This window comes from Sinocyclocheilus anshuiensis, unplaced genomic scaffold (genome assembly GCF_001515605.1).
Source record: "Sinocyclocheilus anshuiensis isolate Anshui unplaced genomic scaffold, SAMN03320099.WGS_v1.1 scaffold1524, whole genome shotgun sequence".
Lineage (NCBI taxonomy): Eukaryota > Metazoa > Chordata > Actinopteri > Cypriniformes > Cyprinidae > Sinocyclocheilus > Sinocyclocheilus anshuiensis.
In genome coordinates, this window is record NW_015559670.1 from 143888 (window position 1) to 157969 (window position 14082).

General features: G+C 35.2%; 1 protein-coding gene across 2 annotated transcripts in view; it reads right to left on the minus strand.

Annotated features, from left to right (window-relative positions):
• LOC107681624 (trafficking protein particle complex subunit 9-like) overlaps positions 1-14082 on the minus strand; it is a 248577-nt gene that overhangs the window by 900 nt on the left and 233595 nt on the right. For both annotated transcript variants that reach the window (XM_016477940.1, XM_016477939.1), the window contains one exon: positions 2366-2589. In XM_016477940.1, coding sequence (XP_016333426.1) covers positions 2366-2589 — 224 coding nt within the window. The remainder of the gene's footprint in view (positions 1-2365; positions 2590-14082) is intronic.

Consider the following 14082-nt stretch of genomic DNA (forward strand, 5'->3'; position numbering starts at 1 on the left):
ATAATAATAATAATAATAATAATAATAATAATAATAATAATACCACCAGTAGTAGAAGTAATAATTCAATATAAAAAAATGATGTGTATTAAATATTGTTCTGTTATATATTTCTTACATAATTTCACATAAACTACAAGTTAACAATTTAGATACATATAACTGAATTTATGCTTCTCGTGATCTTAAAAACATTTTAATCTAAAGGGGTATGATTTAATGCTTGTAATTATTGTTTGTTCAAATAAATTACTCATTTAAATTATACAACATTTTAAATTACATTTTTATTATAGTTTATAGTTACATTATTTTTATTATATATTTTTTATTTTTATATTAATAACAATAATGGTAATAGTATTAATAAACAAAATATTACAAAATACATATAATATTAGAAAATTGTGTTGCAATATTATATATATTATGCATTTATATATTTCTGTCATAATTTCGATACACTAGCAATTAAAAGTTCGGGTAAAAAAGACCAAATTTATGCTTTCCATTATCTTAAAAGCATTTTAATTTAAAGGTTTATGTAATTATTTTGTTTGTACAAACAAACAAACAAATAAATAAATAAAAATACATATAAATGTCCAATTATCAGATTATTATTACTACTACTAGTACCACTACTCGTAATAGTAGTAGTAGTAGTAGTAGTAATAATAAACTAATAATATAATCTAAACATGTATTATATATAAATATTAAAGAGTTATGCAATATTACATATATATTTATGTATTTCTGTCATAATTTCACAAACACTACCAGTAAAAATTATTTTTTTCTTTTTTTTTTTGTTATTTATTAATATAGATAAAGAAAATAAAGAAAACTAAATTAAGAAAATATACATTTTCATCTGTTTAACATTACTGGTCTTTACATAATTCCCATATGTTTTCACAGTTTTGATGACTTGTGAAAAATAGTACTTACAAAGAATAAGTAGATGTGTTCATTGTTGACTGTTTTAAGCCAAACAATGTATAAGTCTTGTATAATTTTATATATATATACACAGTGGTGTGAAAAAGTGTTGGCCCCCTTCCTGATTTCTCATTTTTTTGCATGTTTGTCACACTTTAATGTTTCAGATCATCAAACAAATTTAAATATTAGTCAAAGATAACACAAGTAAACACAACATGCAGTTTTTAAATGAAGGGTTCTATTATTAAGGGAAAACAAAATCCAAAACTACATGGCCCTGAAGAAGTGTTTGCCCCCCTGTTAAAACTGTGGTTTATCGCACCTGAGTTCAATTTCTCTAGCCACACCCAGGCCTGATTACTGCCACACCTGTTCGCAATCAAGAAATCTCTTAAATAGGACCTGCCTGACAAAGTGAAGTAGACCAAAAGATCCTCAAAAGCTAGACATCATGCCGAGATCCAAAGAAATTCAGAAACAAATGAGAAAGAAAGTAATTGAGATCTATCAGTCTGGAAAAGGTTATAAAGCCATTTCTAAAGCTTTGGGACTCCAGCGAACCACAGTGAGAGCCATTATTCACAAATGGCAAAAACATGGAACAGTGGAGAACCTTCCCAGGAGTGGCCGGCCGACCAAAATTACCCCAAGAGCACAGCGACGACTCATCCAAGAGGTCACAAAAGACCCCACAACAACATCCAAAGAACTGCAGGCCTCACTTGCCTCAGTTAAGGTCAGTGTTCATGACTCCACCATCAGAAAGAGACTGGGCAAAAGTGGTCTGCATGGCCAAGTTCCAAGACGAAAACCGCTGCTGAGCAAAAAGAACATAAAGGCTCGTCTCAGTTTTGCCAGAAAACATCTTGATGATCCCCAAGACTTTTGGGAAAATACTACTGACGAGACAAAAGTTGAACTTTTTGGAAGGTGTGTGTCCCATTACGTCTGGCGTAAAAGTAACACTGCATTTCAGAAAAAGAACATCATACCAACAGTAAAATATGGTGGTGGTAGTGTGATGGTCTGGGGCTGTTCTGAAGTCCTGAAGGAGAATGTCCGGCCATCTGTTCGTGACCTCAAGCTGAAGCGAACTTGGGTTCTGCAGCAGGAAAATGATCCAAAACACATCAGCAAATCCACCTCTGAATGGCTGAAGAAAAACAAAATGAAGAGTTTGGAGTGGCCTAGTCAAAGTCCTGACCTGAATCTGACTGAGATGCTGTGGCATGACCTTAAAAAGGCGGTTCATGCTCGAAAACCCTCCAATGTGGCTGAATCTCTCTTAAAAACTAAATGAGAATTTCTTTTGCAAGGAACCTTGAGCAACATATATGTAAGTGGCCTGTGAATGAGAGCTAAACGTTCCTCAGACGTTGAGGATGTGACCCGGCTCAGACAGTGTCCTGCTGCTCACCGTGCCGATGTAGAAGGTGTTGGAGCCGATGAAAGTGACGGCATCCTGCAGGTCGTAGTTTTGGATTCCGTTCTGATAGTCTTGGAAGGGGACGACGGTCAGAGAGAACGGTCCGACGGCGCTCTTGCTGCGGTTGGTCAGTTTCACCTCTAACGGCACAGCATCTCCGACCCTGCAGTCAGCGATCACGTCACAGTCACACGGCTTTCCGTTAACCACAACATCTGCAGACAAACAGAGAGAGAGACAGAGGTGTGAGAGAAACTCGAGCAGTCTTCTCTGCTGAAACATGCTTTATATTTGCAACGCAAAACTCTTCAGCTCACATTTATTGAAAACTAAACCGCAATAAGAAGCCATTCAGAAATCATCACAAACACAAGCTACTGTTTTTCTCAACTGCACATTTACTCAATCCTGTAACGCATTTCTCAAAACTACAACCCCGCAAAAAAATCAACTGTACAAACTCTCCATTCAAAACTATTCATCTTTAATGTAATTCAAACTTTGTCTTCAAATGGCTCATAAAGCCACCAAATACAAATATACACAGCACTCATTACTCACTGAGTGATTTATTAAAAACCGTATGAACCTTGAAATGGTGCAAAACTACCAGTAAATGACTGAACATTCAGGTACTGAAAAGCAATACCATCAAATATATAAACACTTCTTCAGGAAAAAGTTTGGCTTTTGTGATTACAGTGAGATTCAGAAAAATGAAGCCTCATTTAAGGAAAATAATACTTCCGTTATTTTGGATGCGAATGAACAAAATAAGAAGTTTGTAGAAGAGCTGTATAAAAAAAGGTAGTGATAAAATTTGTTTAAATGTGTAGAAAATAACTTACTGAAAGGAATAGTTCATTCAAATATACAGTATATACACACTATCGTTCAAAAGTTTGGGGTCTGTAATGTTTTTTTTTTTTTTTAAGTAATTAATACTTTTATTCAACAAGTATGCATTACATTTATTTAAGAGTGACAGTAATGACATTTATAATGTTACAAAAGATTTCTGTTTTAAATATATACATTCTTTTGAACTTCCTATTCATCAAAAAATCTGGAGTAAAAGAATGTGTCACAGTTTTTACAAAAATTATTAAGCAGCACATCTGATTTCAATATTGATAATAATAAGAAATGTTTCAGTGCGGCAAATCAGCATATTAGAATGACTTCTGAAGGATCATGTGACACTGAAGACTGAAGACACTTCAGCGTTGCATCAAAGTAATAAATTACATATTAAAACATATTCAAATAGAAAACATTCATTTTTAAACTGAAATTATATTTCACAACGTAAGTATTTTTGATCAAATTATTATTATTCAAAGGTATTAATTTCAAAAACGATAGAAATAAACAAACTGAAAATAAACAAATAAAATCTTACTGAACGTAAACTTTTGAACGGCATTGTAATTTGGACTATTTTGAACATTTGTGCAGCTCAAGACTTGAGGCCACATTCACTATTATTGTAAGAAAAAGAACACATGCCCTTTTATTGCCACAGAAGAGAAAATCACACAGGTTTAAATAATGAGGGTGAGTAAACGATGACAAATCTTGGATGAACAAACCCTGTACAATTAAACGAAACCCACAAAACACATCTACTAGACTGTTTCAGTTGATCATCAAACTTGACTCTCAAAGAGTCAACAGTGGCAACCCATGATGCACCAGCACTGATCTCAGAGCAGATCATGAACGAACGCTCACTAAAAACAAAGAGGAAATAATCCAGGTTTTGTGCTACTGATGATGAAGAAAGCTGCTCTCAGCTGTCGCTATCTATCACGATGAGGAGTTCTCTGTGGCTCTTCACAGAGCTGTCACACGAGCCCCGTCCCCGGAGAGCGGCATGCTGGGAGATGTGGTCCCTGCGGGCCTCTGTCAATGACACACAGACAGACAGCCTGCCCCGCAGGACTACAGCAGCTCACTGCAGGATAAACAATCTCTCATTGACAGGACAGCTGTAGATGCCTCGGTCTGAACTCTGAGAAGCGGCAGGTATGGCCGTCTGTTTGGGTAATGATAATTTAACAGTCGCTATCAAAAACCGAGAAGGCAAATGTCAAGCTTTATTTTTTATAAGCCGAGCCCAAATGTTTGGCTTCGTATCATCAAATATTCACGGTCCCTCCTGACTGACGTAAGACTTGGTGAAATAAAGTTTTTCACTCAGCAAACCCAAATGCTATTTCAAGTCCCAAAATAGCATTTCAGCAGAAACCGAAAGCGTTTTTGGAACAAAACAATGCCACCGGCACCGACTAAACACAAGCTGTTTAATCAAGATTCTTTCCAACAACTCCTGTTTCATTTAAAGCTTTGTTTTTAAATGCCGAAGATCAAACGCAGACCACAAAACACGTCGTCACTTAGCCGTCAAAATATTGTGATGTATGAAACAATATTTAGCTGAAAATAGGGCACAACTTTCGATTGAGTCGATTTAACTGGATTATGGAAAAAAAGGGTGTTTCATGGGTTGTTTTTGTTTTTGTTATATAAATAAAGGTTAAGGTTGTTTGGGATTAGTAAGATTTTTAATGTTTTTTAACAAGTCTCTTACCCTCATCAAGGCTTCATTTATTTGATTAAAAAATACAGAAAAAACAGCAATATTGTGAAATATTATTGCAACTTAAAATAACGGTTTTCTATTTTAATATACTTAAAAGTTTCAAAAGAACAGTGTATATGTTAGTGTATAGGCCTATTATTAGAAAAGATTTCTATTTTGAATAAATGCTGTTCTTTTTAACCTTTTATTCATTAAAGGATCCTGAAAAAAGTATCACAGGTTCCAATAAAAATAAATAAATAAACTGAAGAACTGTTTCCAAAATTGATAATAAATTAGCATATTAGAATGATTTCTGAAGGATGAAGACTGGAGTAATGATGCTGAAAATTCAGCGTTGAATCACCGAAATAAATGATATATATATATAAATTATTATTATTTTGTGCACAATTTAATGCCCTTTATTGGTATTTTTGTATTAATTTATTTATTTAAAGAATAAATTATCTTTTCACAATCCAATTAATTCCTGACATATAAAATGAAGTCCCACTGTACTTTTTTTCTCAGTGAATGTTCTGTTTCACTAAAATGCATGACATTGCAGTAAAATGGGTTAAGAATGCCATTTTCATGTCGACTAAGAATTTCTTAAGCTTTGTTGTCTGTTCATCCACTGCAGCTTTAATAAGATACAAATTCTTGATTCAGAAAGTAAATCCACCAAAAATAATACAAAACATGAATGATGTAGTTGAACCTCCTTCAATCTTGTATTCTGAACACAAGTCCAGAGGTTGATTGTGTTGTGCTATTTCAGGAGTATCCAGAGACGAGCTCTCTCTCTCTCTCTCTGTGTATGTGTTCAATTTGTAGACAATACGAGATCACAGTCTCCACTTTTCTGAAATTGTATCTTATTTTCGCCTGATCCACTTTACAAATAATAGCCCTCCATTTCATCTACCACACACACACATACACACACACACACACACTTCAGTAACCCATGTATTAAATCAGAAAATCTCTACAGGTGAATCTCACCAAACTGGTCAAGAACATGTCCAGGTCACTTTTCTCAATAAGAAAATTAATTTAGCATTTTGCAAGAAAATGATGCTCATTTAGGGCCATTTGTTGAACATTATTTTAATGACAAAATAAATGAACAAACAAATATTTATGCATGGCAGCATTTTAAAAATTAAAATTTTTCTTAATTAAAATCATTGGATTGTGCTCCAGTATTACAGTCATGAAAGTCTAATTAGAATCAGAACTGACAAAAAATAAAAATTACAAAAACAAGCAACGGTTACATTTCAGGATGCATTACAGTAATGTTCATTTAGGTGAAAAATATGCTTAATTGTCATGAAAAGAGTGTCATAAAAAAGGACCAGTTTAATATTCGTTATACTCTTTCTTTTGATTTTATGCTGAAATTTGATCTGGACTTTTCTTTGTCAAGACGACTGGCATCAGAAAGCACAATTAGTGTAATGTCATATATCAGTGAGAGTTACAGCACACAAATGCCCATGGATACAGCTGGATCTGTATGGAAACAATACTCTGCAGCATACAGCTGCACCACATGCATGTACACACACGGCTCTGGTGCGACACCTTACCAAGTGTTATATTTAGTTTTCTAAAGAGCTGTTGCTAGGGGATGTGAAAATGATAGGTAGATCAGCTGTGGACAGATGGAGATATCCCTCCATAATGATGAACAGAACAAAGACAGAGAGAAAACGGGCAATCATACATGCAAAAAATGCAAACTCCATACAAAAACTTCATTTTGACATTCTCTGAAGAAAACGGGAGTAGTGTTTACTCGTGTGTTGCTAGGTGGTTATGCACTCACCCGAGTCAGAATGATTCACGTTCTGCTGATCTCTGTCTCTCAGGTTCACCACGTCAGCATTGTTGTGGTGGCTGTTGCTCTAGAGCGGTTTCGGGGATGACCACATTGTCACAGCACACACACACACACACACACACAATGAACAGGTTGTCATGGCAACCAGGTCTGTCCGTGGCACCGAGCAGACGCAGTAAAAGTGCCGGAAAGCCAGACTCATGCGCAGACTGATTCCTGGAGTTCTGTGTATTACAGGAGTCTGAGCTGCAGTTTAAGACTCGAACGCACTCAAAGGACATCAAAACACTTTAACCTAAACAAACAACATTTCTCTAGGACAAAAAGTTAGACGACAAGTTAATATTTTCCACTAGGAAAGCTGGCAAACAGAAGTTGCGCCCATTTGAGGAGGTTAACATAGCAACAGCAGGAACTCGAACGCACTCAAAGGACATCAAAACACTTTAACCTAAACAAACAACATTTCTCTAGGACAAAAAGTTAGAAGACAAGTTAATATTTTCCACTAGGAAAGCTGGCAAACAGAAGTTGCGCCCATTTGAGGAGGTTAACATAGCAACAGCAGGCCACTTTGCATCAGCACTAGGCGGTATATTCACAAAATATAAGTATTGTCATTATTTATCACTTTAGCGTTTTGTTTTAAAAGTCTTTTAATAGTTGCTATTTGGCTGAATGACATTTTTGAGAAGATTCAAACTTTTATTGATGTGTCTTTGCTAGAAAATAAACATAGTTAGGGATTATCATGCAGAATAAAGATAATGAATATACTGTAAACTACATAATCATTCTGGCAAAATTCTTTATAGATAAAGCTATATTTGTTTTATTAACATTTGAAAGAGTTTTTTTCTGGTGTTTTTTGGCTATTTGACTGCTTTTCTTTTCGTTTCGTTTAGTTTCTTTTCAAAACCAAAAGACGTGTGTGAGATAACACTGTAAATTGTCCTGAAAACGAACTATTATTATTATTATTATTATTATTATTATCAGCATCATCACAATTATTATTATTATTATTATTAATGACACTGAAAATCACCTTGAACTTTTGATATAAGTATTATTATTATTGACATTTATTGTTATTATTAATATTATTAAAGATGACACCAAAAAATTGCCCTGAAAATTACCTATAAGTATTAATATTACTGTTATTGTTATTATTAATGGCAATGAAAATGGCCTTGAACTTTTGATATAAGTATTAATATTAATATTAATAATTGACATATTATTATTATTATTATTAAAGATTACACTGAAAATTGCCCTGCAAATTACCTAAGTATTATTATTATTATTATTATTATTATATTAATGATGACACTGAAAATTTCCCTGAAAAAAAATCCTGTAAGTACTATTTTTAATAACAACAATAATACCAGTTGTTGTTGTTATTATTAATAATATAAGTAGACATTCTTAAAATCATCATATAGTTTGCACTCTGAAACAGCACAAATCCTCTGGATTTCCTCTGGTACATTGGCCATGATGTGCATGCAAATGGTTTCGAACAAACTCTTACTAACCAGATCAGAAGGGTTTCTACCTAAAGGTCTGGATAAACTTGGTCCTATCTTTCTTAGATTCTAGAACATGAATGTCAGCGATCTATTAACAGCCCTCCTGTAAATGTTTAACCATGTGGTAATTTAGATGAATTATTAAGCTGAGTTATACCAAGGTGGAGCGCTGTCATGTAACAGCATAAATTTTACTTGGGAATCTATATAAAAGCACAGAATCAGCAGGCGGGCGACCTCAGCAAGAGTTTATCTTCTCATCTCATTTCCTCCACATTAGCACTCTCAGCTGGCAAACATGAAGGTGTCTGGTGCTTTCAGGCCACTACAATCACACTAGAGCCTTACCTGCTCGAGAGTTTTATTCCACAAGGCTAAAGGAAACATCCGTACTGTCTTCTTCAAGATCAGGGCACAATGTTCTCAAGTGCACAACTCAACGCTGAAAGAAACACTAGTGGGAATCAGGTCTGAGGGACACAAAAGACCCTTTTCAAGCTGCTCGTTCTGAATTGTAAAGCTTGAGAGCAGAGCAACGTCCTTCAAACGCAGTTCAGACTGGTCGACACGCCGCTATTAATCAACGAAGAAAGAACAACAGGGATATCTCTCACTGTCACGGCTGAATCATCGAGCGCCTAAAAACGTGTGGTAGACTCTGAATGGTTATATAAGATCAATTAATTACAATGCTTCAAAGTGACACTCTATTGAAATCCCTCAGACTTCTTTTTCTTCGTCTTCACAAAATTCTCCAATTAATTCAGCTCCGACTGCTTAACAGATGTCTGTAGCACTTAAATTTGACATTAAAGTTTGAAAATCCCCACTGAATTACTGTAATTACGAGTTTTAACTAGTAAAAATAGCTCTTATCTCAGCCTGAGGATGTGAACAGGTCAGAATAAAATCTCTTCAGTTGCCACTTTTTTTAATTCAGGTCACTTCGACATTCAGAAATCTTACCATCGCTGATGATGTCATTGTATTATTTGCAAAAGAATTGAGTTGTTCATTCTTGCAAGAAGGAGAAAAAGAAAAAAAAAACTTCAGTGTATGCAGTCAGTACAACACATACGTATGCTGAACCACAGCTGATCTTTTCTTTCATGCATTTACATGCATACTGAATTGTTATTGCTTTTTTCTTTCATGTGTGCATATGAACACTAAATTTAATGCATCTCTACATCATTTTTTGCAAATCTACTTTTAATGTGAAGGACTAAATTACATTCTTTCATGCATGCACATGTGCGTGTGCATTGAATAATGATTGCATTTTCTTTCATGCACATACGCACGCTGAATTCCATGCATCCACAAGTGATGAAATGAGAAATGTATGTTTAATGTGAATAAATGTGCGTGTGTTTAATGTGTTTAAGTTTAAATGACTAAGACTAAGTTTGAAATGTACTTTTTAAAATATAAAATAAATAAAAATCTTAAATTATACATTTATTTAATATAAAAAAGAAATAAAAGTATAATTTTATTTTTCATTTTTAAGAAAAAGACATAAAAGTTTTAAATGCAGTACTTTTTGAAATGAAGAAGCATGGTACATGACATCCACACAAATCTCAAGTCTTACATCTGATCAAGCAGATGAGGATGGAAGCTATTTGATCAATCTAATATATTTCTGCACTGTCACATTTACACTGGCTATGAAATAAAGAGACTGGCATCAAACCTGGCTGAGAGCTTCTGGCTGGCGATGCCTCTTTCTACAGAGAGAGTCTGATCAAATCAGAACTTCCTGTTCTGGACGACACTGAATTCATCTCAACTCAGAATCACTCCTGTTCATTTCCAGCTTTAATTATTCTTCTATGGCAGAATTCCTCTACTGGATCCATCCTGCCACATTCTTCCCTCGGCTCTGGCCTGATATGGCTGGATATTCACAATCAACAAAGGTGACAAACAAATTCACAGAGGCAGCAAAACGCTTCCCTGCATCGAAAGATAAAGAAGCTCCAGGCTCAAACTTTTGCAAACAAACAATTCAAAGGTTCACTGAGCAGAACAATACAAAGAATCAAACACAAACATATTGCTTCAAACTATAACAATGGAAAATTATTAAAGTATATATATACCCCAGTCTTAAGTCGCTGGGGTATATTTGTAGCAATAGCCAAAAATACATTGTATGGGTCAAAATTATTGATTTTTCTTTTATGCCAAAAATCATTAGGATATTAAATAAAGATCATGTTCCATGAAGATATTTTGTAAATTTCCTACTATAAATATATTAAAACTTAATTTTTGATTAGTAATATGCATTGCTAAGAACTTAATTTGGACAACTTTCAAAGGCGATTTTCTCAATATTTAGATTTTTTTGCACCCTCAGATTCCAGATTTTCAAATAGTAGAATCTCAGCCAAATGTTGTCCTATCCTAACAAACCATGCATCAACGGAAAGCTTATTTATTCAGCTTTCGGGTGATGTATAAATCTCAATTTCGAAAAATTGACCCTTATGACTGGTTTTGTGGTCCAGGGTCACATATATATATATATATATATATATGTGTGTGTGTGTGTGTGTGTGTGTGTATATATTATATAGTTTACATTTCCAAACATTCATTTTGCCATTACACACACATAGATGTATATATATAAGATTCTATTAGAATTAGAAGTAATTAATTTTATTAGAAGTAATTAATTTTAATTTACAATTGTATTATTATCATTAAAATCTAAAATAACAAAAAAAATGTAGTACTATAAATTATATTTCCTGTTCTCTCACACACCAAACAATTACTAGAAAAACCCACGGAGACTCCAACACTACGAAGCTCATTGTGAATGGTTTTCGATGCTCAGCTAACCTGATAGACGCTGATCAATAATCAGCTATGCCTGAATCACAAACACAGGTTACGGTGTCAGTTCAGCTGTGAAAATATGGCCGCTTTGACGAACACAACCCGCAGAGCTGATCAATGACGGAGGGAAAGCGGCTCTTGGCAAGGTTAAGCCATGAAACTGCTCTACAGAGCTGTCAAATGAGCAAAGCAGCACATAAAAAGAGAAAGGGAAGTCTGGAGTGGATGTGAAATGTTCTCCGCAGGAGGTCCGTGCCTACTGGAGATTTCATTTGGCCTTACGAATGATTAATCTAAACTAGATCCACTGCACTAAATGATTTGTTCATCGTCCTCCTTTGAAGATTCTGGGGATCTATGACACGCCACTGCAGATCTTTTGAGAGGGAATAAAGGACAGCGTTGGGTTCAAGCAGCACATAACCCATTCTATTTGGGCAAAAAATAGATTTAAATAAATAAATATGTTGTTAACAATTTCAGGCCATTTTCTGTAACCTCGAGTGCCATATTGGATCTGTCAAATGCATAAAAATTTAAATGTCAATAAATATAATACAGGTTTTATCCAATTTCTAGTGTTTGCACTTAACCCAGACTTGTGAAATCCACCACTTGGGCAGACATTAAATCAGCACTAGCCAAAGATGAATTGCCACTTACTGCTTACCTGTTGCCAACATGACCACTTGGCAGAGAGGCTTCTGCTTGGTCCTACACTTGTCATTTGACGCTGTCATTTAAAAATGTCATTGCGACAAAGTAAAATGGCACACTTAAATATAATGACTATTGCCTAAATTTAGGTATAGTTCAGACCTGTAGTTTGTCTGTGTTGTTCTGAAATGGACTCAATTGTCACATTTTCTTCTTGGTTCATTCACTTTCAGAAGCCACAGTATTTCAAAATAGACCAGCTGAAATTTAGCTGAAAGCAGCATTTCTGAACTTCAAAATATATAATATTTCTGCAAGCTTTTACTGGCTTTCTTTCTGTTTCATTATTGCTTTTATCAATCTGAGTGTGAATACAGGTTGCGTCTGGAAAACTACAGTCCTTAAAAGGCATTTTTGGAGAAAAAATCAATTTAAATCACTTGAAGTCTAAAAATCTTGGGTGGATGCAAGTAAAATGCTGCCATATATGCCTACACAAACCAAATTCAGGGAGAAACACACCAGGCTCCGAATTATTTCTAAAAATGGGGCAACTTTTTAAAAAAGTGTTTGCTCCTGCTTGGTCCAACAGTTTTCATTTTAAATGGGCAGATACTAAACTTAACATTTCATTAAGACAAATCAAAATGGCACACTTAAATATAACGGTTATTTTGAAAATGTAGGGTGTTTTCACACCTGTAGATCGATTGTTTTGTTCCGAAACAGGGATTAAAATTATGACAATGTTGCTTTTTATTCTTGGTGCGGTTCGCTTTCACACGGCAATGTTTCTATATGGACCAAATTTGTTAATACAAGTCACGCGCGAGTAAACTGTTCTCTCAATGGTCAAAGTTTCACGGTTTATTTTCCAGGATTCCACTAGCTGTCACTGCTGTCATCCATCAGGATGGAACGACAACAGCTTCGCGGGCTTGTTGTTTTTTTTTTTGCAGATGTCATTATATTAATTTATCACTTTGAGCAGGAGTCCAGGATTCATCAGGAAAACATTTTTAAAATGCACCTACTAGGAAGAAGAGCAATAGGACGGCATTATAAAATGAAAAAGTGCACTTTGATTTTGAATGGCGAAGACGTGCTCACCCACAGATATTCACATGGTTAATTTTGAAGTATTAGCAAAACAACAAAGCTAATGCTTTTCACAGAACTTACGTAATTACCCATTATACATTGTGATATAGCCTGGTTCGTTGGTCCATTAGATCGGATTGCTTTCTCACTACAACCGAACCGCTCCAGAGTTAGTTTCCAATCGAGCCGAGACCACCTCGTTCAGGCGATCTCAGACCGATTTTTTTGGCACGGATCCGAGCGCCATTGCCGTGTTCACATATGCCCAAACGAACCGAGCTAAGGGGGCAAAATGCGCCAGGTTCCGAAACAACGAGCCAGGTGTGAAAGCACCCTTAGTTAAGTTTCAGAATTATAGCTTGTGTCAGTTTGAAATGGACTTTAATGACACAATGTTGCGCTCTCTTCTTGATTCATTCACTTTCACAAGCTAATACTTTTAAACAAACCAAAAATCAGCTTAAAATGGCAATTATGAACTTCAAAATAGATAGACAACAGCTCTTCAGGCTTTTACTGGTCTTTATTCTGTTCATCAACATGGCTGCTATTATCAGTCTGAGCGGGAATCCAGGCTGCGTCTGGAAAACTACTTTCATTACAAGGCATTTTCTGAGAAAAAGGCATGTTTTGATTATAAATTACAGTCTAGATCAATTGAAATCTAAAAATCTTGGGCTAAAATGCCACTATGTATACCAACACAAACCAAACTGGGGGAGAAACACACCAGGCTCTAATTAATTTCTAAAAATGGGACGACTTCTTTAAAGGTCACATATTTTACACCTTTCTGGAGTTTTATTTTAAGTCTTGATGTCCTTAAGAATATATATTTGCGGTATAAGTACCAAAAACCATCTCAATATATTTTTACAGCTCCTCTCTCAGGAGCTCTGCTGAGAACAGGTCGATTTTGGCCCGTCCAATTAATATTCATGAGCCTCTCTTCTGATTGGCCTGTTGTTTTCTGAGTGACGCACGGCCAGGCCAACCACAGGTAACTAGGGTCAGCCGACATCACAGCGCTAGCTGGAGGCAGCAAAACAAAGGGGAAACTGGAGGCGGCCCATTCAAACCAGCGCAGATTCGGCTACATAAGGAGCTTAAAATA